General features: G+C 37.8%; 1 protein-coding gene across 7 annotated transcripts in view; it reads left to right on the forward strand.

Annotated features, from left to right (window-relative positions):
• LUZP2 (leucine zipper protein 2) overlaps positions 1 to 22,981 on the forward strand; it is a 457,863-nt gene that overhangs the window by 154,016 nt on the left and 280,866 nt on the right. For 3 of the 7 annotated variants that reach the window (XM_070273451.1, XM_070273452.1, XM_070273453.1), the window contains exon 2: positions 9,816 to 9,965. The exons of the other annotated variants lie outside the window; for them this stretch is intronic. In XM_070273451.1, coding sequence (XP_070129552.1) covers positions 9,816 to 9,965 — 150 coding nt within the window. The remainder of the gene's footprint in view (positions 1 to 9,815; positions 9,966 to 22,981) is intronic. 7 annotated transcript variants of the gene reach the window in all.

Genomic DNA, 22,981 nt, shown 5'->3' on the forward strand with positions numbered 1-22,981 from the left:
TAATAATTCAAATATTAAAAATATCTTCAGATTTGTTTCTATATAATATTTATTTTGTTTTAAATGTTGCTCTATGCATTTTGACCCTTCTTATGCCTGCCGCATTTCTTGATAAGTAGCAAATGATGTAGTGTCACACACTTATTAGAGGTCAAGCCTCTTGATGGTAAAAGAGCAAAAGTGTTAATATATTAAATAATTTTAGTTGGTTTTTTTGCTGTAATAGGTGTTCATTGTGGAAAATTTAGAATTGTATCAAAGGTTGGAATTAAGGAGCGAAGTTAGAAAAGGGGTGGTGATGGGGAGCAGATTATTTGGGGCCTTGGAGAGAAGTAAGGAACTCTGATTGGAGAAGAGCTGGTGTGACATCTGTTCAGAAATCACTCTGGCTGCTGTTCTGAGAATAGACTCCGGGTGGGGTGAGGGAAGGAGCATGAGGCTCTAGCTGGGAGGCTAGAATAGTAGAGAAAGCGAGAAAAGATGATGCTAATTTGGACCATGGTGGTAGCAGTGGATCTATGTTATCAAATTTTGGATTTTTTTTTTTTCTTTTTAAAGACTGGCACCTGAACTAACAACTGTTGCCAATCTTCTTATTTTTTTTTTATTCTTCTCCCCAAAGCCTCCCAGTACATAGTTGTGTATTCTAGTTGTGAGGATAGGGTACTAACGCATTTATTGCCTTCATTTTGAAATTTAACTATTTTAAATTGTTTGATAAAAACATTTAAACAATTTTAGCAATCTTTTGGATATAATCTTAGCTCTTCTACTGAATTATCAAGCAAATGTAGAGAAGGAGAGGTACAGGTTCAAAGAGGTGGGCCCAAGAGAGGAGGCCAGGCAGCTCATGAACAGGCCCCGGAAGGCAGGCGATATATAGCACAGAAGCCAATTGGTAGGACTGTATGGAGATTCCCTTCCTTAGTGTTCAGTAATATATGCATAATATTTTATTTAGCTAATTTCATATATCGTACTGTTATAAGAGGTTCTGTTGAATATCCTGTAACTGAAATCTTTGTCCTCATCCTTAGTAATTTCCTAGAAGTAAAAGACTGGTGATTTTACTTTTATAACAAGATGCCTTCATGTTTTTCATCAATTTTTGATTGTATTGAGAATTTGGTAGCAAATTTTTCTCAGCAAAATAAAAGTACTTTGGCTTTTAATCTATTTTTTTCCCCACATTTAGGGGAGATATTTATACTGAATTATCTATAATTAACTGGAAATGAGCCATAGAAATAAGCCATAAATAAGCAAAAACGAGCTCTGATATAATTTCATTATATTGAAAGATGGAGACTAAGGTGCTGCAGAAAAATGTAAAAGTAAGGCTTATGATTCATTCGAACATCAGTTGTTTTATTGTGAAGTGGCAATTAGCCATGGAGAAGAAGAGATGTTTCGCCTGACCCCTGGGTTTCGGTTTCGCACTGACATAATTAAGACCTAGAGCTCAATTGTGCCAACAGGGACTTTTGTCAGAGATTAAGACAAAAATTGGTCTTGTGTTGAATATGTTCATGTGGTTAGAATTATAATTGTGCATGATTTCATTGCTTCAAGCACCTTAGAAAACTGGAAAGGGATGCGGCAAACAGCTGTCTCTGTATATCCGGACACAGTGATGTCAATATTGCAGCTTTTCTGTTTTATAGTTTCTTAAATAGCTAGAGGTGCAAGGAATATTTTGGATTATGATCTGGGAAATGAACTGCTAGCGAGGGATTGCCTGGTGATGTTAAACATTCAGGGCCTACAGAGCATAATCTCTGTAGTTTGTAGGTTCTTAAGAGGGTGTTATAAAAGATAATGGCATGAAAATTGGTAAAATATTAGGTCTACTATTGCACTATTGAGATCATAGAGAAGTGAGTGCAGAGTGGAGTGAGACCTCGCTGAGTTTCTGTGCTACACAGGACATCTCAAGAGGAAACAGAACTGTAGTCTGAAATAACTGGAAGAGAGTGTCAGCGTTTGGAAAGTAGTGACTGCCCTTCCGTGAACTAGAGTTTGCTGTAGCTAAGGGACATCTTCCCCTGTGACTTTTTAAAAATCCTGTGCTGTTTCTGACCCGTCTCTGGGACAGGTTTAGAAAGCTAACAGTTTCTGAGTGCCTCCTGCAGGCTGGGCAATGTGCTAACTGAGGTGTTAGGATGATGACTCTATTTTCCCCTAACTACTCCCCTAGTTAAAGATTATACCAGTTTTACAAATGAGGACACTGACAATCTGGAATCTTAAATAACTTGCCCACTGTGCAAAATTAATGAGATGTGAACAAAATTCTTTTGGGTCTCAAAGTCCTTCTTCATTTCTTCAAGGAATAAAGGACAATATCCAAGAACTTACTGTTTAAAAGTTTATGTTATCTTTTAAATTGTGGTAGGTAAATTTCAAAATTACGAAAGTAAATCTGTTGATATTAGATTCCTAATGTTGATCAAGAATGTCTTAACTTTCTAGAATATATTGTAACTATTGATTGGTTACTACATAGTAACAAAACAAATATCCCCATTGTATTTATTTTCTATTGCTTTGCAATAAATTACCATAAATTAGAGACTTACCTGGAAAAAATGCCCGTGTGGCTGAGCAGAGTAAGTAAGGAATAAAAGAGTTTGTCATCAGTTTAGAAATGCAGGCCCGGGCCTGGTTACTTAGGAACGTTGTATTGGTTTTCTACTGCTTCTTTAACAAATTACCACAGACTTAGTGGCTTAAAACCACACCAGAGGAAGTTTTCTGGTTTTAAGGGCTCCTGTGATCAGATGGAGCTCATCTGGATAATCCCAATAATCTCCCTATTTTAACGTCCATAACCTTACCTACATCTGCAAAGTCCGTTTTGCCATGTTAATCCACAGGTTCTGGGGATCAGGGTGTGGAATCTGCCGGAGCTGGGAGCAGGGTGAGGGACACAATCCTGCCAAAGTCCTTGATCCGCAGAGATGGCAAATAATAAGTTTCTTTTTTTCTTAGTGGGATGGCAAACCAGTGGAGTTTTCTACCCAGGTGTGAGGCCTGATTTGATTGACGTTCTTCAAAAAGATAATGATATATAGAGAAAAAACCCCACAAGAATAAAAGCAAGAAGCCTATTTAGAAAGCTACGGCAACAGTGAAAATGAGAGATACTAGGGGCATAAATGAGGGGAATGGTGGGAGTGATAGAAGTGGTTGAATTTGACGGGAGAGCTGATGGGACAAACCAATATGTTGAATATGGACCATTAGCAAAACAAGAAGCAAGGTGAGTTCCAGATTTTGGACTGAGAAATTGAGTAAATGGGGTGCTTTTAGAACTAGGATATTTAATCTTTTTTTGTTCCATAAATAGTTTCGGCAGCAGTGAAAGCCTATGAATTCCTCTCAGAATAACATTTTCAAATACACAAAATAAAATGCATAAGATAAAAAAGAACCAATTTATTGAAATATAGTTATTAAAATATTATAAAAATATTGGTGATACTGTAATACACATGCTTGTTCATTAGCGTATTACATAATATGGTACGAAGGATTTGAGGATGATCCCAGGATTCTGGCCCCTGCTGTGTTCCTGACCCCTTTTCCTTGAGCGTGAGCAAAACATCTGCACATGATGAAGGTTGTTTCTGTGATTAGGCTACATTATGTGGCCAGGGTGAAGAGGTTTCTGCAGATGTAATTAGGTCCATAATCGGCTCACTTTGAGAAACCTAAGGGAAGATCAACCTGGGTGCGTTGGACCTAATCAGGTGAACCCTTTGAAAGAAGGTCTAAGTTCAGAGCCTGGAAGAAGCAGAGACACACTTGCCTGCTGGCCTCGAGGAAGCAAGCCGCCATGCCTCCTTATGGCTGCAAGGAGATCAATTCTGCCAACAGCCATGTGAGCCTGGAACAAGATACTGAGCCTCAGAAGGGATCACAAACCCGGCTTGATTGCAGACTTGTGAGGCCCCGATCAGAGGACCCAGTTAAACTGTGCCTGGACACCTGACCCATGTAGATTTAAACCCTGTTTGTAGTAACTTTGTTATGCAACAACAGAAAGCAAGTACACAGAATGTGTCCTAGCAATGTGGCTGACAACTTCTGTGATTTCAAAGGGCTAATGAGCACGAACTACATACCTAGTTATCTGCCACAACTGTAACGTGACAAAGCCACAGGGACTGCAAATTCTACTATGATTAGTTCTTGGCGTTCATAATGGAAGGAAATACTATATTTTAGCTGTAGGTTAGTAAAAATAAAGGTTTATTTTTTGCCCAACAAAGTTCACAGATACCCTCAATTCTATCTGGATTGCTTGGGAAGAAGGTATGGACTCAAGTAAAAACTCCCTGCGCATAAAGTTTCTTTCTAAGTAAGAATGTGCACTGGGCATTGTTAGAAAGAATTTCTACAGATTCTCTATATTGAAACAGAAAATGCATTCACTGTGATCTTCAGTTATCCAAAACTTTCAATTAAGCAAAGCTTCCTTTCAGTTAATATGCATTTTATTACATTATTGGAGGCAAACAGAGGAACAGTTTGGTGCTGTTTCTAAACTGTGTTCTTTTTAATTAGACTACTTTCAAAAATATTTGGGCATATGAAAGACATAAAATAATTCTGCTTAAATAAAGACCTGATTTTCAAATGGATTCATCTGTTTGGGAAATGGGAGAGAGAGTTTTATCAGAAATCCAGACACTTAAAATCTCTATATTCTTGCGTGTTAAAGTGAAAACGTGCATATTATTCTGTATGGATGACCATCACGCACAGCTCATGATTTTACTGTATCGGAAACATTGAGGCCATTCCTTTAAAAGGAAAAAATTAACTTTCAGGACAGCATTGATTTTAGCCACCAAGTTACATGTCTAGGTTGTTTTAAGCAGAAATATTTGACCTCCTTCTTTTCACATTTTTTGAAACTTAATGCACTAGTAATCTAAAAATACAGTATATGTTTTTACCTTGTTTCTGTGCTCTCCCTGATCTGCTGGCAACAATGAAATATTAGCTCACAGGGGAATCTTGCAGCTTGAGTTACTTTGTGCTGTTGCCATGTGGTTACTGATTGGAAGAAAAATCCGCTGTCGGCATATGAAGTTGAATGAAACTTCCTGAGTATTGTGCCAGCTTAGAAACACACTCAACACCTGGTGCCTTTGTAAAACACTTATTGTCTTTGATAGATTCTGTGGGGTCTGCTCAATGCACTGCAGACGGATGCTTGGATTAGATGTCGCCTTGCACAGCTGGTGCCACTGGGTCAGTGTGAACCTCTGTGCTCCACTCCTGTCTCCTTGTCAGCACAGCTGTACTCCTCAGTGCGTTGGATCTGAGTGTTGCTGGAACCACGCAGCTCAGTTTTCCCTTGTGTTGAAAGTCTATCTTATAGATATCCATTAGCCTCTGTTTCTTGGGTTGATGAGACATACGTTCACATTTCCCTAAGATGCGTTATGTAGCTATTGCATTTTAGAAGAATGCTTTGACAAATATGGTGAAATGTAACCATTTGTGAACCGAAGTAAAGGGCATTTATTGACTCATTATATTGTTCTTTTAACTTTTCTTTGTAGCTAGCTAAGAAGTGAAAAAAAATAATAATGCTTGAAAAGAGAAGCACGCCAAAGGTAGACATGTAAGAAGGGGGAGGGGAGACAGCCTGTTCCTAAGAGGAAAGCTCTATCCAGGGAATACCGACTTTTCTCTCTCCACAGTAATTCTGGCACTTTTCCCACCATCAGCAGGTGCGATTTATAGTAAACTGAAACAATGCCCACAGACACCCACAGAAGGAATTTCCCAGGCTGTAGTAAGCATCAAATTAGTTATCACAAAATTCTGGAAAAAGGAATATTAAAATCAAAACAAAATCAAACAACGAAAACCTAACAAACAAAGAATTAATAAGGCAAATAGACTTTAAAACAAGCTCAATTCTTAGCTTCAGAGACAGAGGAAGACATGACACCCATAAAACAAAAGTTTGCCACGAAAAATCACCAACTGTAGATCATGAAAATTTCTTATATAATTCTTTATAAAAAGTACCTAAAGAAATATTCAAAAGGCCTTCAGTGAAATATTTAGATTTTAAATAAACAGATATTGTTTAAAACTTCCTAAGTAACACAGGGAATTAAGCTAGGATATGGATTTATAAAATAAAACATCCAGATTAAAATTTCTACCAGCAATCAGCAGAAAAGGAAAAGGAAATTCCAATAATGCTCTATAAAGTTCCCTAGAGAAGAAAACTGAGATACTTGAGGAAATAAAATATTCAAAGAAGTTATATTATTTTTAAAAATTTTCCAACTTTAATAAAAGATCCGAATCTTCATAAGTGTCCATACACTGCTAAGTAAGATAATGAATATACGAATCATTTGTAGGTATCATGTAACATTTGAGAAAAATAAAATTATACAAAATCCTTAAAATATCTGAGAAAAAAAACCCAATAAAGTTTGTTTTCAGAAAAGGATTGGATTAAAATCGTTCATCAAAATGGCGGCACCTGGCAGAATGCAATGGTGTAGTACATTCAGAGTGGCAAACAAAAATTGCTTTTCATATAAAATCTTGTATTCAAATCAGGATACACGTTTGAGGGACAATTAAGACTAAATAAATGAGAAGTTCATTAAAAATAACTAAACTGTTTGAAAAAAATTAGGAACAATAAAAATGTTCTAAAATAAACAAAAATGATAAACTTTTAATCTTATCTCCCAAAGGTAACCACTTTTAACCTTTTGATATATTCCATGTAGTCTTCTGCTTATGCACTTATTAGAATATTGATGCTTACATTTTATCAGTTTGTAGTATCATTTTTTCCTTAATATTATAATGTTCCCCATAGTAAAATTGCTTTACAAATATATTTTTAATGTCTGGGTCTTATTCCACTGAGTAGCTATGTAGTAACATTTATAATCTTACTGGATATTTCCTTTGCTTTTTTTTTCTATCATATATACTGTGATGATCATCTTTATATGTAAATTTTTTTCTATGTTTCAGATTTTTTTTTTTTGGAAGGATTTCTAAGTGTAGTTTTACTGATGTAGCCAATCTGATATTTATCAAACATTTGTGAAACTCAAAAGCTTTTTCCCTAGGTGACTTTTACTAATTGCATTCACAGTAAGTGTGAAGGCTCCACACTTTCTAAACAGGAGGATCTGGGGAGTTGCTTAAAAAGTGAGGTTGAAGGTGGATTAAGGGTGGAATTTAAGAAGGCCAGAAGGAATCAATGGGTACCATTAAAAGCTGGGACCTGCACGGGGCTGGCCCGGTGGCTTAGTGGCTAATTTCGTGCACTCTGCTTCAGTGGCTGGGGTTCACAGATTTGGATGCTGGGTGCGGACCTAGAGCCGATCATCAAGCCATGCTGTGGCGGCATCCCACATACAAAATAGAGGAAGATTGGTGCAGTTCCTGAAGCAAAAAGAGGAAGATTGGCAACAGGTGTTGGCTTGGAGACAATCTTCCTCACCCCCCCCCCCGGCCCCCCAAAAAAGCTGAGACCTGCAGATGGAGACGGAGAACTGCAGAGAAAGAGGCTCCTCCTCAGCGGTGGTAGCGCACTGAAGCAATGTCTGGAGTGACACTTCCTCCTCAGCCCCGAGTCGTTTGTTTTGTAAGGAAGAATCTCATGAAAAGTATCTGGAAACACAGGCAAAGTCTGTAGAGGAAATGATACCAAGGCCTTTGTAACTAGAGATGAGCGTTTCTAAGGAAACTTCTGCAGAGTTGAAACAGAAGGAAAGAGATGAGTAGGTGGGGCCTCCATTGAAAATAGTCCCTGTGTTAACATTCAAACATGAAATTGAAATGAATGCAGGTGCTGTTCTGAGATGATTTAATTTTCTAGCACTATATGCAAGCTGTGAAGTTAACAAGAAATTACATAATTGAATCTTTTCCCCTGACCTGGAAGGGAGGGTTTCCTCTGGGATGCATTCAGATTTCGATCATAGGAAGGGTGCTGCCCACAGGACTCATTAAAAATAAATTCTTGTCCTTAAAGTTTGAAAGTCAAGACATGTTTTAGCGTTATTACTCCTATTTGGTGATGAGGGATTGTGTTAGTGAAAAAACAAAACTAAACAAAAACCAGCATCCTGTTGAAAAACTGGGGCAAGAGGAAAGCATGATGGAAAGAGTACATGCACTCACTTAGACTTCCATTTTCTTCTAGTCTTCACCCCATTATTCACTTACTCTCTGGCTTTCTACAAGTCACTTAAACTTTCAGCCCTATCGTCAGTTTTCTGCACAATTTTCTTGTGAGAATACAGTGAAATAATAAATAGAAACATTCTTTAATAATGGCAAAGTGCTATATACATGTTAAATGCCATTATTAATATTGTCCATGGGGATCTGCCAGCTATTCCTCTGCATAGTCAAAATACACAGTAAGTATTTCAGCTCCTCAAATTGTGTGTTCTTGAACATATGAATTTAAACGTGCAATTTGAATGCATCGTGTGTTAAAGGCATTAGACCATGCACCCTGCAGAATGGGGGTCAGTGTGGGCAGGATACAGTTTGTACATTCAAAGAGCTGATTTTTGTTCCAAAGATTTCTGGCTTGCACTCCAGATTTCTAAGAACATTTAACTCTCAGCAATCCAAGGACCTGAGCAAAAGATAGCAAGTGATTTTCAAAAGGCTTAGTCAAAAATATAAAATATACCATCTGAGCAGACAGATGGACTCTTGGAATTCAGCAAGGGCCTTGAAAAGGCTGCTGTTTGCATTGGTTGAACAGAATAGGATTCTTAGCAGTCTATGCACCCTAACACTCAAGTCTTCTGACTCCTTTCAGGGCAGTAAATTCTCTAAAGCAAAAGCTCTAAGAGGGGCCGGCCCTGTGGTTGAGTAAAGTCCGCGCGCTCTACTTCACTAGCCCAGGGTTTCGCGGGTTTGGATCCTGGGCTCAGACATGGCACTCCTCATCAAGCCATGCTGAGATGGCGTACCACATGCCACAACTAGAAGGACCTACAACTAGAATATACAACTATGTACTGGAGGGCTTTGGGGGGAAGAAGAAGAAGGGGAAAAAAGAAAAGAAGATTGGCAACAGATGTTAGCTCAGGGCCAATCTTTAAAAAAAAAAAAAAAAGCTCGAAGAATGCAGAGGATTCCTGGGATGGATACTTTTCCCTAGAGTTTATGAATTAACATTTATAGAAATGAGAACTATAAAGCAGCAAAACTGGCAATAAGTAACACCAGTGTCAAGTGGCGAGCACTGTGTTGACTGCTATAGGGGATAAATACAGCCTGCCTTCAGAGAGTTCATAGTGCAAGTTTGGTCAAGTTATTACAGGAAAACCACTATGGTTTTCTCACCTTTTAATCATTAGTTTCACTGCTAGTGCTTATATGGAAACTTTTGCTTGAAAGGAATAGAAACTCAACTGCAACACGTCCGCATAAAAAGGAAAGTATTAGTCTCACTGAAGAGTCCAGAGAAGGTCTAGCGAGCTTCAGGCATGGCTGGATACAGGAACTCAAAGAACATCCCCATAATTTGGTGTGTGTTTCTTTATCTCTTGTCTTTCCCCTTATAGTTTCTTCACAAATTGTCTCTCTCCCTGTGGAGAAAAATGACATGCTGGAAGGTCCAGAAATGTATCTATACAAATTAACAACAGCTGCAGCAATGCCTGTGTGTCCATCACTGAATGAGTTACTGTAGCCAAAGGTGTGCAATCCTGTGATTGATGAGCTTTCCATGTGACGGGAAGCCATACAAGAGTTACTCTTCTGAATAAATACACTGCTTTTTCTAGGAGAGACAGTAGATGCGGAGCATCAAAACCACCGATGTCTATTGCACTGCACGTCCCCTGCTCTCTGTTATTTATAAATACTTTATCTCAAAACTCAACTTTCCTCTTGAGAAATGAAGTGTACAAAAGGCCGATGAGAAGAAAGGGCAGGTAAGGGTTTTATGTATGACTTTGCACAATTAGAACTTGAGTATACATTGTATTTTCCTGCATAGTTACATGTCTATTATGTCCATTTTCCAACCATATGTTTCAAAATGTTCAAAAGAAGTAGTCAAATGAGTTTTTCATTAAACTTTTTTCTTGAAGCAGAAAGCCTGGGTTTAAGTACCTAGTGAAATAGAATCTCAAAAACCTGCGGCTGGCAGGCAGCAAGGTACAACACTGGGAAGGGAAATCAGGAGAACCGAGTTCAGGACCCAGCTCTGACAGTAGCTGCCTTGTGACCTTGGGAAAATGTTCTTTTGACTTCAGCTTTCTCCTCGGTGGAATAAAGGAGTTAAGGCAAGCAGTGCTTGTGCCCAGGCTTATCCAGATGCAAAACGAGCCGTTTGTCCACCCCATGCATCAATTATTCCCCTCTTCCAAATGAGTTGTTTATTATTCTTGTGCCCAGTTGTTTTCAATTTTACTCAAGCATACTTTATCATCCAGTACTTTTCAATCTTATCCCTGGAATAAAAAATTAATTCTGTCTGGACTCACTAAATGCTTTTCTGATTGGTATTAATGCTTTGCTTTCAAATGAACTGTGCATTTTCACAGAGCTAACTTTTGGGGATTACAATTAATGCTACAATTGTTTTAAACCATTAGAGGAAAGTGCCAAATGAATCTTTTCTATTTTTTTTCCATCCCAATGTCCTGTGTAGTGAAAATGGCCACCCTCAGCTGTGGAAATGTGTTCAGGCTTGTGGAGGGGAGGATAGGATGTTTTGGTTTATTTAAGCAGGCACATTTTGTAGCAACTGACAGTAGCTACGCCTCATTAGTTTTATCGGGACCTCATGTTCAGCATTTGAGAAATTGTGCTTTGCTAGTGCTATGCCAAATAGGCACCTGGTCTCTTTTCTAGACTTTAAAAAGGCGGATTCTCTAGGTTTAGGTCATCAGTCTTGAAAAGTCTTGTCCTAAAGAAAAGAGAGAAGAAAAAGAATTATAATTGAAGACCTTACTTAACTGATTAGATCTCCTTTACTCTCTTGGGCTGTGGACTTTTCACTTTAAGTAGCTAATGGTTGGATACCAAGCATAGAGAGAGAGCAATCAATTGTATGTTTATCTGGCTGTGTTCTGAAATGATAATAATGAAAAAAACCTAAAGCATACTTCATTATAGCAATTTATTTCCAATAAAAAACTGTAGTTAGAAACAATGCTATAAATATAAATTGAGAGAGTAAAATGTAGTCTAGTTAATGTTCCTCAGAGAAGATGCTCGATGTAATCTTGCATTTTCGTTTTTCTAGTTGAGAATACAGTGTTCCTCTGAGCAACACCAGGCTAGGAGTCACAACCCTGGCCCGAGGCTGCAGCTCTGGTAGTCATCGTTGGTGCCATGGAAGTCACAGGGCTTCCCTGCTCTTAACCTCAAGTACATTTCCTAAAAATAGCAGTTATTTTATTATCTTTTCTTACCTGAGGATCATTGTGGTCTCAATAAGCTTCACAGACACTAGAAGTTAACTCTACGATGTTATCATTCCCAGCTTACAGATCAGCTGAACCTTCAAATAGTGAAATCTTTAAGATCAGTTGTAGCGTATGAACGAGGCCCCGTTGACTCCGGTGAGTGAGGCCTGAATCTATGTCATTTGTCACATCAGATGCCCACCCTTCCAGTGTAGTGTAGACCACCTACCAAATGGCTACCTCAGGGTTCTTCCTAGTTTGCTGTCATTTGAAAGGGCAGACACATACACATTTATCTCAGGCTAGATACTTTATATTTATATTGATATAATTGTAAGCCATTTTAATTTGGGGAGTTTTTAATTAACTTATAGGAAACTGCCTTCATTTAAAAATTAGTTAGAAAAATGTTCCCAATAATTTTAGATTTTGTTTTCATTTCATTAAAAAAATTAACCAATTAGGTATTCATTTTGGTTTATGTGAAATCAATATTTATCTTTATATTTTTCTCAAAAGGGCTAGGCATTTGTCACCTAGAAGCCCTAACTGAGTAATCCAGCTTCCCCTGGGTTGTGAGTGTGCTAGTTTCTGTGCAGCTGTCTGTGTGTAACTGAGCCGGTACCCATGTGAATTAGTCTCTTTTCATAACGCATTTCCATTTCCTACTAAAGCTTGTTCTCCTTCATTATTCTTCCTACCAGAGATACCCAGGCTATTTTGTATATTTGTATCCTAAAAAAAATTAGAATAACTAAAAAAATCATTTTCTAAAATTCTACTCACATAGTGGTTAATATGAACTGAGTTAATATTATTAATTTAGGGTGCTTGATATAATTGATGTATTTACTACTGTAAGCCTTCCATCCCAAGAGAGCAGGAATATACCTTTGAATCTCTTCGAGTCTTCTTTTGTATCTGTGTAGAGTTTTAATGTTTTCTTCCTATAGATCTTGTCTATTTATTGTCTAACTTATTCCTAGTAGTTTTAGTATATTTTCTTTATAAATTGTATTTAAGACTGTTCTCCTTGGACTGTAAATATTCCCCTTACACACTCTGCTAATTCTCCTAGTTGTCATTTTATTGATCAATTAGCTTACTTCTAGTATCTGTCCTTATAAATAACACTGCTAGGAACTTCCCTGTATATGAAATTTTGATTTTGAAATCCTTGATACTCAGACAGATATAATAAAATACTGGATGCTAAAGTCCTAAGGATTTTCCTGTCTTTCTTGACCAAAGTCATCTTTCACCTAATCATCCCACACACGTGCACACAAACTTATAAGGTAAATTTAAGATATTTAGTACTGCCTACACAAGGACTCTAATGTACCTTTGTGGATGTCATTTTCGATGTGGGTAACTTTAGTGGACACACTGGCCGATGGTATTTTTCTGCAGGAGACTCTAAGAAGCGTCCCAGTACCTGGACATCACATGAAACTAGTTGAAATATGTGTGCTGAATCTTCCAGGATGTTAGGCCTTACTAACGATCGTAAGACACAAAGGTAATTGATGTAATCAATAGACTAAATGAGGGAAAGTGTTTTAATTGTGCTTCCAAAGCAGGAGTAAGGGATATTTATTTAATTTTCTTTTCCTTTACTTACTCTCAGCAGGAAAAAGCCCACTCTATTTGGCACGCATAGAGCTGACTAACAGACTGACAGCAAATGTGAGGCAATGGGCTTTTCAGCAAAGTAATTCTGGAGAAGTTGCATTTATAATTGAGAGATATCTCTGTGTGTGATTTATTAAATATTGTGCAATGTAGTTATATTCAAATATTGAACCTACCTACCTAGTGCTAGAAAACAATCGTACTCATATATTCTGAATTGTGCAGTGAGGTCAACTTTTTCTTGCTTACTGAGGCAAATCTTGCACGTAAGCCTTTAGTCCCTTTAGAAGTAGTTCCAAACTTACCAGTATGGTGAAACTGGTCTCCCTGAGCACAATAAAGTACTAAATATGAAGATGGAGTTAAAATTATAATTTTGATTTGTCCAATTTATTTGCTATTATTTTGGGGAAGCCACAAAGAATTATTAATTATCTTATGGCAAGAGAATTTATATTTGTTATACAGTGACTGTATACATTAGCATATGCTATTATGTTTAATTTATTACATTTAATTGAATTAAGTCAAGAGCTCAAATGAGCTGTTTGGGATGAGGCCCATTAAGATTAAGTGAGTTGTCCAAGATTATGGAGCTTGGACAACTTCCAATTACTTCCAAAACTTCCACTTACTAAGTCCTCTGAATGTTTCTGTCTTTCTTTCAAATTTTGAAATATTTGACGTTACTGATCAGCCTCCATTTAAGGACTAGAACCGTTCATCAGTTAACGTCAGGGATGCATTCTGAGAAATGTCTCCTTAAGAGATTTCCTTATTGTGCGAACGTCATAGAGTGTACTTACACAAACCTAGATGGTATAGCCTACCACACGCCTACACCTAGGCTACCTGGTACTAATCTTATGGGACCACTGTCTTTTATGCAGTCCGGCATTGACCAAAACATCATTATGTGGCACACGACTGTCATTGATATACAGCCACAATTTAAAAAATAATAATGTTAAGGGGTGAGAATTACCATTTGTTATAAACTTAGTGTGTGTTAACCACTGTGCTGGACGTTGCTTGTGTATGTTTTTAAACCTCACAATAACTGTAGAGTGGGGATTATTAGACACATTTGGCACTGTTGACTATGGTCCCCTTGAAACTGGCTTGGTTTTCTCTCAGTCCCGAGGACTTGCCTTGAGTCCAAATTCTGGTTTTTCTTTTATGTCCTTTTGCACTTGCCCAGGAGAGTGAGCTGGTGGCCCTTTTCTCTTGCTCGCTGCCTGTCCAGCAAGAGCTCTTTCCTGCTTTGGAGGCTTCTCCCTGTCTCTGTGCTTTGGTTGCAGAATGAAACAGTTCCCTCCTCTGCTCCGTCTCTCATGCTCCCGTAGGTGGGCGCCCCAGGCCTCTTCCCTTTGTCGGTTTCACAGAGAATCATTGGGAGGGTAACAATAACGCAAAACCAAAATGAAATAAAAACGTGGTGAAAGAACCCAGTTTTGAGAGTTCTAAACACTGCAGGATGTGCTCTGCAGTTTATAATTCCCTCAGGTACAATAAATGAGTCTGTTTGACTTCTCTCTGGCTATGGTTGAAGAATGGATTGCAGGCGACAGCTGCTGTGTGGTCTCACAAACTGTTTCTCAAAAGATTTGGTTTCCCTGAGTCTCTCCCTTCCATAAGGAAAAACAACCTGAACAGCATTCTTTGTTGGAAATGATGTTCATATTAACGTGTATTGTATTTGTGTTCTTCATCCTCATATCAACTGTAAAATGCAAAGTAAATAAGAAGTAATTGGCATGATTTTTCTTTACTCATTTAACATGTGCAAGGTGACATTTACATCTCTTCTATTGCTTTCTTTAGTGTGCATTTAAATGAGTTCACAAGTTCATGTGCAACTTCTGTCCCAAACTTTATTTCCCCATAATCCTAAACAACAAATGCTTCTGCCCTTAGACATATTCAGAAAAAAAAAAAAAAGAAAAAGAAAAAGAATAGAGTTAGATTTCCTGTATCCATCTGTGTTTCTCCCTCTTCCACTTTCCTTCCTCCCCTGCCTCCTCCCAGTACCATTTAACATCCCACATGCAGGATCCAATGGGGTTTTCCCTTGTGTCATTGCCCCACAGATGAAACTGCAGAGGAGGCATTTCAAATACCTTAGTGTGAGTCTTTCCTCTTCCCCATTCTGCAAGGAAAAGACAATGTTGCAATTTTAACTTAAAAATCTGCACTCAATTTTTACCTAGAAACAGTGTTCATGTATCATGTATGTTATGTCCTGACAGGAATTTTTAGCCAGTTTCTAGCAAGTGAGCTGAGCTTTGAAACCTGACTCCTTCAGGTTGGAAACTGTGATACAGTCACATTTTCACAGTAGACATGACCTTGATGTTTGTTTTTTATCCTATAATCACTTTAAGAAAATTAGGCTGTAGTTCAGGTACAAGGTAAATCAATAAACTCTTTAAAGTGGGATCGGGTTGTCTGAACAAAATTTTACACATGGACCACTGTCTAGATGGAAAAGAGAGGCTGTTTTCTCTAACAGACTTACGGACAGAAACATGGTCGGCATTTCTGAATTTTGTATGTGAGGCTTTCAAAATATGTTTGCTATCAAGGGAATAGAAAATATCTCAATTTTCCTGAAAATTTGTATGGCAATTTTAGGGACCATAGATGATTTGGGATTATTGTCATAAATTATGAAGTAATTTCCATAGGGTCAAATTTTTGCTCATTTGTTATGTTAGAGAATTTTAACATTATTCACAGAATGTTATAAATGCTCAATCGTTTAACAGAAAATTAGTTTGCCATAGAGGATTTCCGAAATACAACCATCATGGTTGAAAATGGAATATAATCATTTTACTTGACATCTACTATATGAGCTTTTGAATAAAAGTTACTGTATTATTATATTTTTAGTATGTGGTGACTATTGATGGCTAAAGTAAGAAAAGAATTTAGTTCCCTAAAAGTTAGTTTCGAGAAATACCTGATTGGCTATTTTTAAATTATTATTATTATCTCTGTCCTACAAAATTCCCAATGTTTTTCATGTTTCTTAAAGCATACACCAAGCAACAAAATGCTAATTGTAGATTTTATTGTTCTTTATCTTATGTGGCAGAATTAGAACAGGAGACTGGAAATCAGTGAAAGGATATTGGATCTTGAAAGAGCTTTTAGAGAGAGAGGAAGTTTATATAGGCTGAAATTTTTCCCATGAAGCCCAATTTACTCTCTGAAAAACCACATAAATAGTTTATGGATAGTCTGTTGAAGATGTTGTCCTTACACGGTTTTTTTAAAAAATCTTTTCCCCAAATCACAAAGCATTAGTTCAAATATAACCCAAACACCTTTGATAAAAACTGTTTATGTTATTGTTAAAATGTACCAGTTCAGGAATTGCAATATAACAAATTCAAAATGATACTTGTCCACTCAAGTTAACAGCTGACGAAAATGAATAAAACTGGCTGACCCAGTTAGGATCAGACAAATTTTATTTGATGCGGAGATAGCACTGAAACTTTCTTAGTGGTATCTGATTTTCTAATATTCCTTAATAAAAGTTTCTCATAGCTTTTATAATATGACCCTAAGAGAATATTCTAAATAATGGAATTGAAAATTTTTGTGGAGAATACAAGCAACAGACCAATGAAGTATGTTATTTTACTTTTCTGTCTGCAGTGCGTATTACTGTATTCGTGTTCGTCTCTTTCCCTTGTCCCCGCTTTAATTGAGGTCTCCATCCTCACTGCCTGTCTCTGCCGTTGGAGCCTGCCTCTTGCCTCCACTCCAAACTCCCTGCAATCTAGTCTCTACTTACAAAGCATCAAAATCTCTGAAATCATAAATTACTCTGTAAAATCATTTTCTTTTGCTCTTAGAATAATGTACCAAGATTTTTCCAGATCTCATAAATCCAGGCATGATCCTGTCCTTGTCTAACCTTTATTTAATTCACCTTGCTCTGCCTTCTTTCTGTTTTCAGCCACAGTGAACCCTTTAATGGCCTTGAACACACCACGGTTGCCCTGGTCTCAGAGCCCTCACCCATGCTCTTCCTTCTATCGGAAATTCTAAAGCCCCTGCTCTCTGCACCACAGACAGGCACTTTCACCTTCTTCAGGCCTCCTCATGTAACGTTTCACCAACATCTTCCCTGACCACTCTGTCTAGGTAGATCTATCTATAATCTTTTTTCTTATTGTTGTTTGTTTATTTTCTGTAAGTTATTTACCACAATTTGTAAATGTGAATATAAAACATGTACATTTTATACACACAGACACATGTGCATATCTCTATCTAGCTATCTATCTATCCATCTATCTAGATAGAAAAGGAGGGAGGGAGTGAAAGATTGGGGGGAATTAATAGATACATGGACAGATAGTTATTTTTTATTTCTTTCTTTGACCATTGCTAACTCCATGAAGGCAAGGACCATACATATTTTATTCACTAAAATATATCCAGTGCCTAAGATAAAGGATGAGTCAGAATAAGTATTCGATAAATTTTTATATCATCCGTGGATCAATGAATGAAAGAATGTATATCTAAGTTCAAACAGCTAGATGATTGTTACCAAGTCTTAAGAGTTCCAGCCCAAAACTCTTTCTACTATGCAATGTTGGACCCTGAGCCACACCTCCGAGGTACAGCTTTCCCTTATTTTCTCCTTTTTACTATATTCCAAACGTGTTTGTTGTAATTGTCCTAAAATCAAGTGTTTTATTAAACACGCCAATTGTGTCTTATATTTTATGTCCCCAGTGACTTCTGAGTCACTCGGTAAATAAGCTCCAAGTTTTAGACATTATTTCTTTTCAAGAAAAACATCCAAAGTATCTAACATAGTACAGGTCCATAGGTAGATTCTTATTTTAATATATACTTCTTAACTTTGAAATGTATCAGAAGAGAGCAAGGTTGTCTCAAAGGCAGGACTTTGTGTCCCTCTGGAAAGCATGGTACATCTCCCAATGTTAATTTAAGCTTGACAAATGAGGGGTGAATTTATTTGCAGGAGAGTTCATATCATCATTGAGAAGCATTTATTCTTCCTTGAAAGGTTATTTTCTGCAAAATAAGATATAGCGCTGTGTCCAGGCATCCAGCCTGCTCTGCAAGAGAACAATCCTTGGCATTTAGACTAACTATTATGTCCTCTAGCTAGGAAATGAGTTGTGAGAGGTATTTTTCATTTCTAACTTCTGAGCGTAGTAACATTTTCAGAAAGCTTATACAGAGACAGCCACTGCTAAACAGGTTTTTTTTTTTCCCACTGGGTCGTGAAATAACAGATAGGTGGAAAGAATTGAGTTATTACCTTAGCTGGAGGAACTTCAGGTCAGGGGAAGACAGGGTCACGTCAGGTGAGATGAGTCAGACAGAGGAGAGTCTGTAGTTAAGCTTTGAACTTGATTGCATATGTGACCTTTGGCCAGTTATTTCACCTCTGCAAGCCTCATATGTTATATCATAACTTCCTCATATGGGTACTAAAAATTTTAATGGCATATCAGGCATTCACCACATGGTAACTTGAAGCAACAATAATAATGTGGACAAGTTACATTTCATCAAACACCGTGGAGCTATACTTTATTTTTATTGTTTATATTTTATTGTATTTATTTTTTTGAGGAAGATCAGCTCTGAGCTAACATCTGCTGCCAATCCTCCTCTTTTTGCTGAGGAAGACTGGCCCTGAGCTGATATTCATGCCCATCTTCCTCTACTTTATATGTGGGACACCTGCCACAGCATGGCTTGACAGGCCGTGCATAGGTGCACACCCAGGATCCGAACCGGCGAACCCCGGGCCGCCGAAGCAGAACGTACAAACTTAACCGCTGTGCCACCACACTGGCCCCCAGTTGTTTATATTTTAAGGATTTTTAAACAAATAAAATGTTAGAATATAAATTCCTAGTTATAGGAATTATGTCTATCTTAACTGCTTTTATATACACGTGGTATGCACTCACTGGATACTATTGAATGAATTAATTGATGGATAGATAAGTATTTCGCATGATTTCACATACTATGTGAGGTATGTATGATTACACATGCTGAAAGTTACCACCTAATTTTGAAACACTGATGTGAAAAAGAAATTAGCCAAGTTCAAGGATCTACATTAATGCTATTTTAAAATTACTTCTACTAAAAATGAGTAGAGATGAACGTTGGAAAGTAATGCGCAATTAGTCTAACATGTTTTCAGTAAGTTGTCAGATTATCAAGAGATTTTTCGGAAATCAAGATTCTCAAATCAACAAGCCACCTAAATCAATGAAGCTGGCCTTCTCTACTACCTGTTGATATGTGACAGGGACAATGTGATTAACTCAACTCTGAAACAATCCTTTGAGTATGCATAGTCTTAATTTAGCCTTTGCTCAAGAAGTTTAGAAATCTGACCAAAAATGTATGAAATGAAGCAGCAAGAGTTCCACCACTTCTCCTTGTCCAGCCTCCTGGCCTAGCCTCCAACAGGTAAAAACATTTGTGTAATCGTTGGTTGTAGAACCAAAGAAGAAAACTAAAAAGATTGGATAAATCTTCTTTAATATATCATCTCTTAAATAGTTAAGAGCTAGTACAATGTTAAATGAGAGCATATGCTTGGCTTTTCCATAATTTCTGCCATTCAAAGTCATAATGTACCTTCCTTAAATTTGGATAAAAAGATATAAATATAGACTGAACCTCTCTGAATTTGCATTTCTGATCCTTTTTAACATATAATGTATTATTCACACAATCTTTACTACATGCACAGTAAAACCTGGTGAATATGGAACATCTTAGAAATATGTCCTTTGTCATTAACTTGACTGTCTTTGCCTGTTCTCAGATGGACTTCTTAAAATGTCATGTAGATAAGGAAAATCAGTAAGATAAGGAAATAATTTGTGATGGTACAGAAATTCTTATTTCTGGCTAAAGAAAAATTGCAATTGTTTCTACACGCGTTTAGATGTTTTGCATTTTAACCAAAGTAACTATTAGCTTAGGGTGATGTTTTCTTATTTCAAGAATGTAATTTCTTCTGGGAAAAACGCCATCAAATCGCATCAAATTAGCTTTGCAGTACTCAGTGTACTAATGCAAATAGCGTGCAGTACAAATAAATTGAAACTGATTGAATTTTGGGGAGAGTAAAGTGAAGGTTAAAACATTTTATGTTAACATAAACACTGCACGTATCCAGTCTATTAATTCAAGACGTGTTAAAAATGCAGCTAATTCTTCTATGTAGCTCACCTCTAAGTGATGAAGAAAAGACACAGATGATCCAAAACATATTCAAGAATGCAATTAGACCAGATAGACTAGGTAATTCACCAACAAGATACATTGAGAGTCTGATATCTATTGTGTTCCTACTACTGTCTTCTATACACGAAGTAGTAAAGGGAGGGACATTATAAATAGAAGCTATTTGGGGCCATAAGGGAGTGAGAATTCTCTTAAGAATTGGGAAGCTCAAAAGAAATACCTCTTCTCTCAGTTCTTAACTCGAATACTTACTAACTTCTTAAGTCTTTCTACTTCCCAAGCAAGTAAAATGCCTTAGAACATCTCTATGAATAAATATTTGGGAAGACTTCCAAGATCACAGAATCCAAGAAACACGGTCTTTTAGAGAAACTAAGGAAATCACAGACTTCTACAGAGTGTTCAACTCCCTTATTTTGCATGAGAGTTGGTGTTAAAGTTTGGTCCAAAGTTGGGGAGTGGGTCCAAAGTTTGAGCAGCAGTTATGGACATTGGAAAGAGTATGGACTTCGGAATCAGGAAACCTGTAACACTGTTATTATCGTGTTGCTATTGTCGCCTTGGTAAGTCAGTTGTGTTTAGATGCTAAGCCTTAATTTCCTTATCTGGAAAATGAAGACAATAAAATGTCTTTTACATGAATTTTGTGAATAGTATTTGAGGACAGGTATGTCAAGTTCCTGATTGGTCATTATGATTGTGTTTAGCAGAGAGATCTTTGATCACTGGTCCCGAGCAAAACTTTTCCAGTTCCTAGTCTTAAAGCACAGTTAGGAAGTCTAGTCCAGCAATGCTGCAGACAGCTAGTAGAGAAGGAGAGGAAGACCCTTTCCTCTGCCGTCTCACTCCCTGGCTGACCTTGGGACATCCACTTTCTGTGCAGCAACCATTTCTTTCCCCTCGCAGGTAATCAAGTAGTTAAAAAAGGATGAGACACTGAGAAGTCAGTTAGACTGGAGCTGCACCTCACTGAGGAAAGCACATTCTGGGCATGCTAATCCTGCTCTGGGAGGGAGAGGCCCTGGGGCAATCTTTTAAAAAGATTTAAAAACCTTCGGACATGTTTGCCATCTAAGCAAGTCTAGTGCCGCTACAGAAGCAGCACAGGGAAGCCGCGAGCAACTTTAGAAAGAGTAAAAATAATGAGCCTTGCTCCTTTTGCAAGAAGGGCATCAGCACCTCTCTGCCCGCCTTTTGCGTGCCTACAGGGGAGAATTGACTGTGGCTGCTATTCTCCTTGGCTTCTCTTTTTCTTTTTCTTTTTTTTCTCTTTTTCACTTTTTTTCCTCTTCTTGTTGTCCCTCACTAGCAGTCAAGTAGCATGAATTGATCATCTACTGTTTGTAAGTCCCAGTGGTGCCAAGGTGCACAAAGAATGGAAATGTTAGTTGTCCTTGTCAGACTCCAGTCAGCATCTCCTTGCAGATGGGCAGTGTATTTCCAGGGAATAGTGTCTCATCTCTCAGCACTCCCTAATGTAGTCTCTTGCCTTTAACTGGGGACATTTGATTTATCTGTTCTCACATACATCTAATTTATTGCTCCTCAATGGCACCCACACTTCGCCTACCTGCCAGCAATCCCTCTTGTACTTATCACTATCTCTGAGCTAACTCAGTCAACTTCTCTTAAGGGGTCTAACGTGATCCACCCCGGTTCATGTCATTTCATTGTCTGGAGGTCTAACCAGCATTGCAGACACAAAAGACCCAAAGTAGAACTCACTATCCCATTACTGTTCCCTCCATTCAGCATGCAGCATACACTCCTGAGTTCTTGATCTCAGGGGAAAGCCTCACCTAGTAATAGTTTTTGTTTTTGTTTTAGTTTTCTTTTAATCTTATAGTCGACATCAAAACACTAGCCAAATCTTAGCAGGTCTGTCTCTATAACATCCCTGCTTTCTTCCCGTCTTTCAATCTCTGCTCCATCTTCCCCAAATGAAACCCTCAAAACTTCTTTCCAGGATGTTCCCAATAGCCTTCACACTGGCTTCCCAATCAGTACTCTTGCCCCTTTATTGCATTCTCCATCTGATAACCCATCTGATCTTTCTGCAGGGTAGTTTTGTTTACATCACTTTACTGCTCAAAACATTTCTTACTTGTAATTTTCTACAAGAGAAAAATTAAACTCTTTAACCTAGATTCCTAGATTATCCTTTTCCAATCCTGTTTCATCAGGACTTCTCTTCCTTGCCTTTAGATCTCAGAACTGCTTTGCGTGTTGTTCCTGATTCCCCTGAACTTGTCCATCTATATGCATTTGCTTATACTGTTCCCTCCATCCTACAGATTTTTCCTTCCAGTTTCTTTAGGCCTAGTCAGATCTTCATGGTTGTTGCAAGTTATGTATCTGTGCCCTGGATACTTGTGATTCCAGGGCACACTGAATTGTTAGGGAGTTGAGACCCCAGGAGCAGCTCTCAGCTGAGTTTGGACATAGGAGATGACCAATGTCTGATCTCAAAGACAGGCAGGTAGAGAGAGAGAATTCTTTCTTACTCTGCTTTTTCGTTCTGTTCAGGCCTTCAACATATTGGATGATGGCCACCTGTATTGAGGATAGCAATTTGCTTTACGTGGTCTGGGAATTTGAATGTTTATATCATGCAAAAATAC

Source organism: Equus caballus, chromosome 7, assembly GCF_041296265.1.
Source record: "Equus caballus isolate H_3958 breed thoroughbred chromosome 7, TB-T2T, whole genome shotgun sequence".
Lineage (NCBI taxonomy): Eukaryota > Metazoa > Chordata > Mammalia > Perissodactyla > Equidae > Equus > Equus caballus.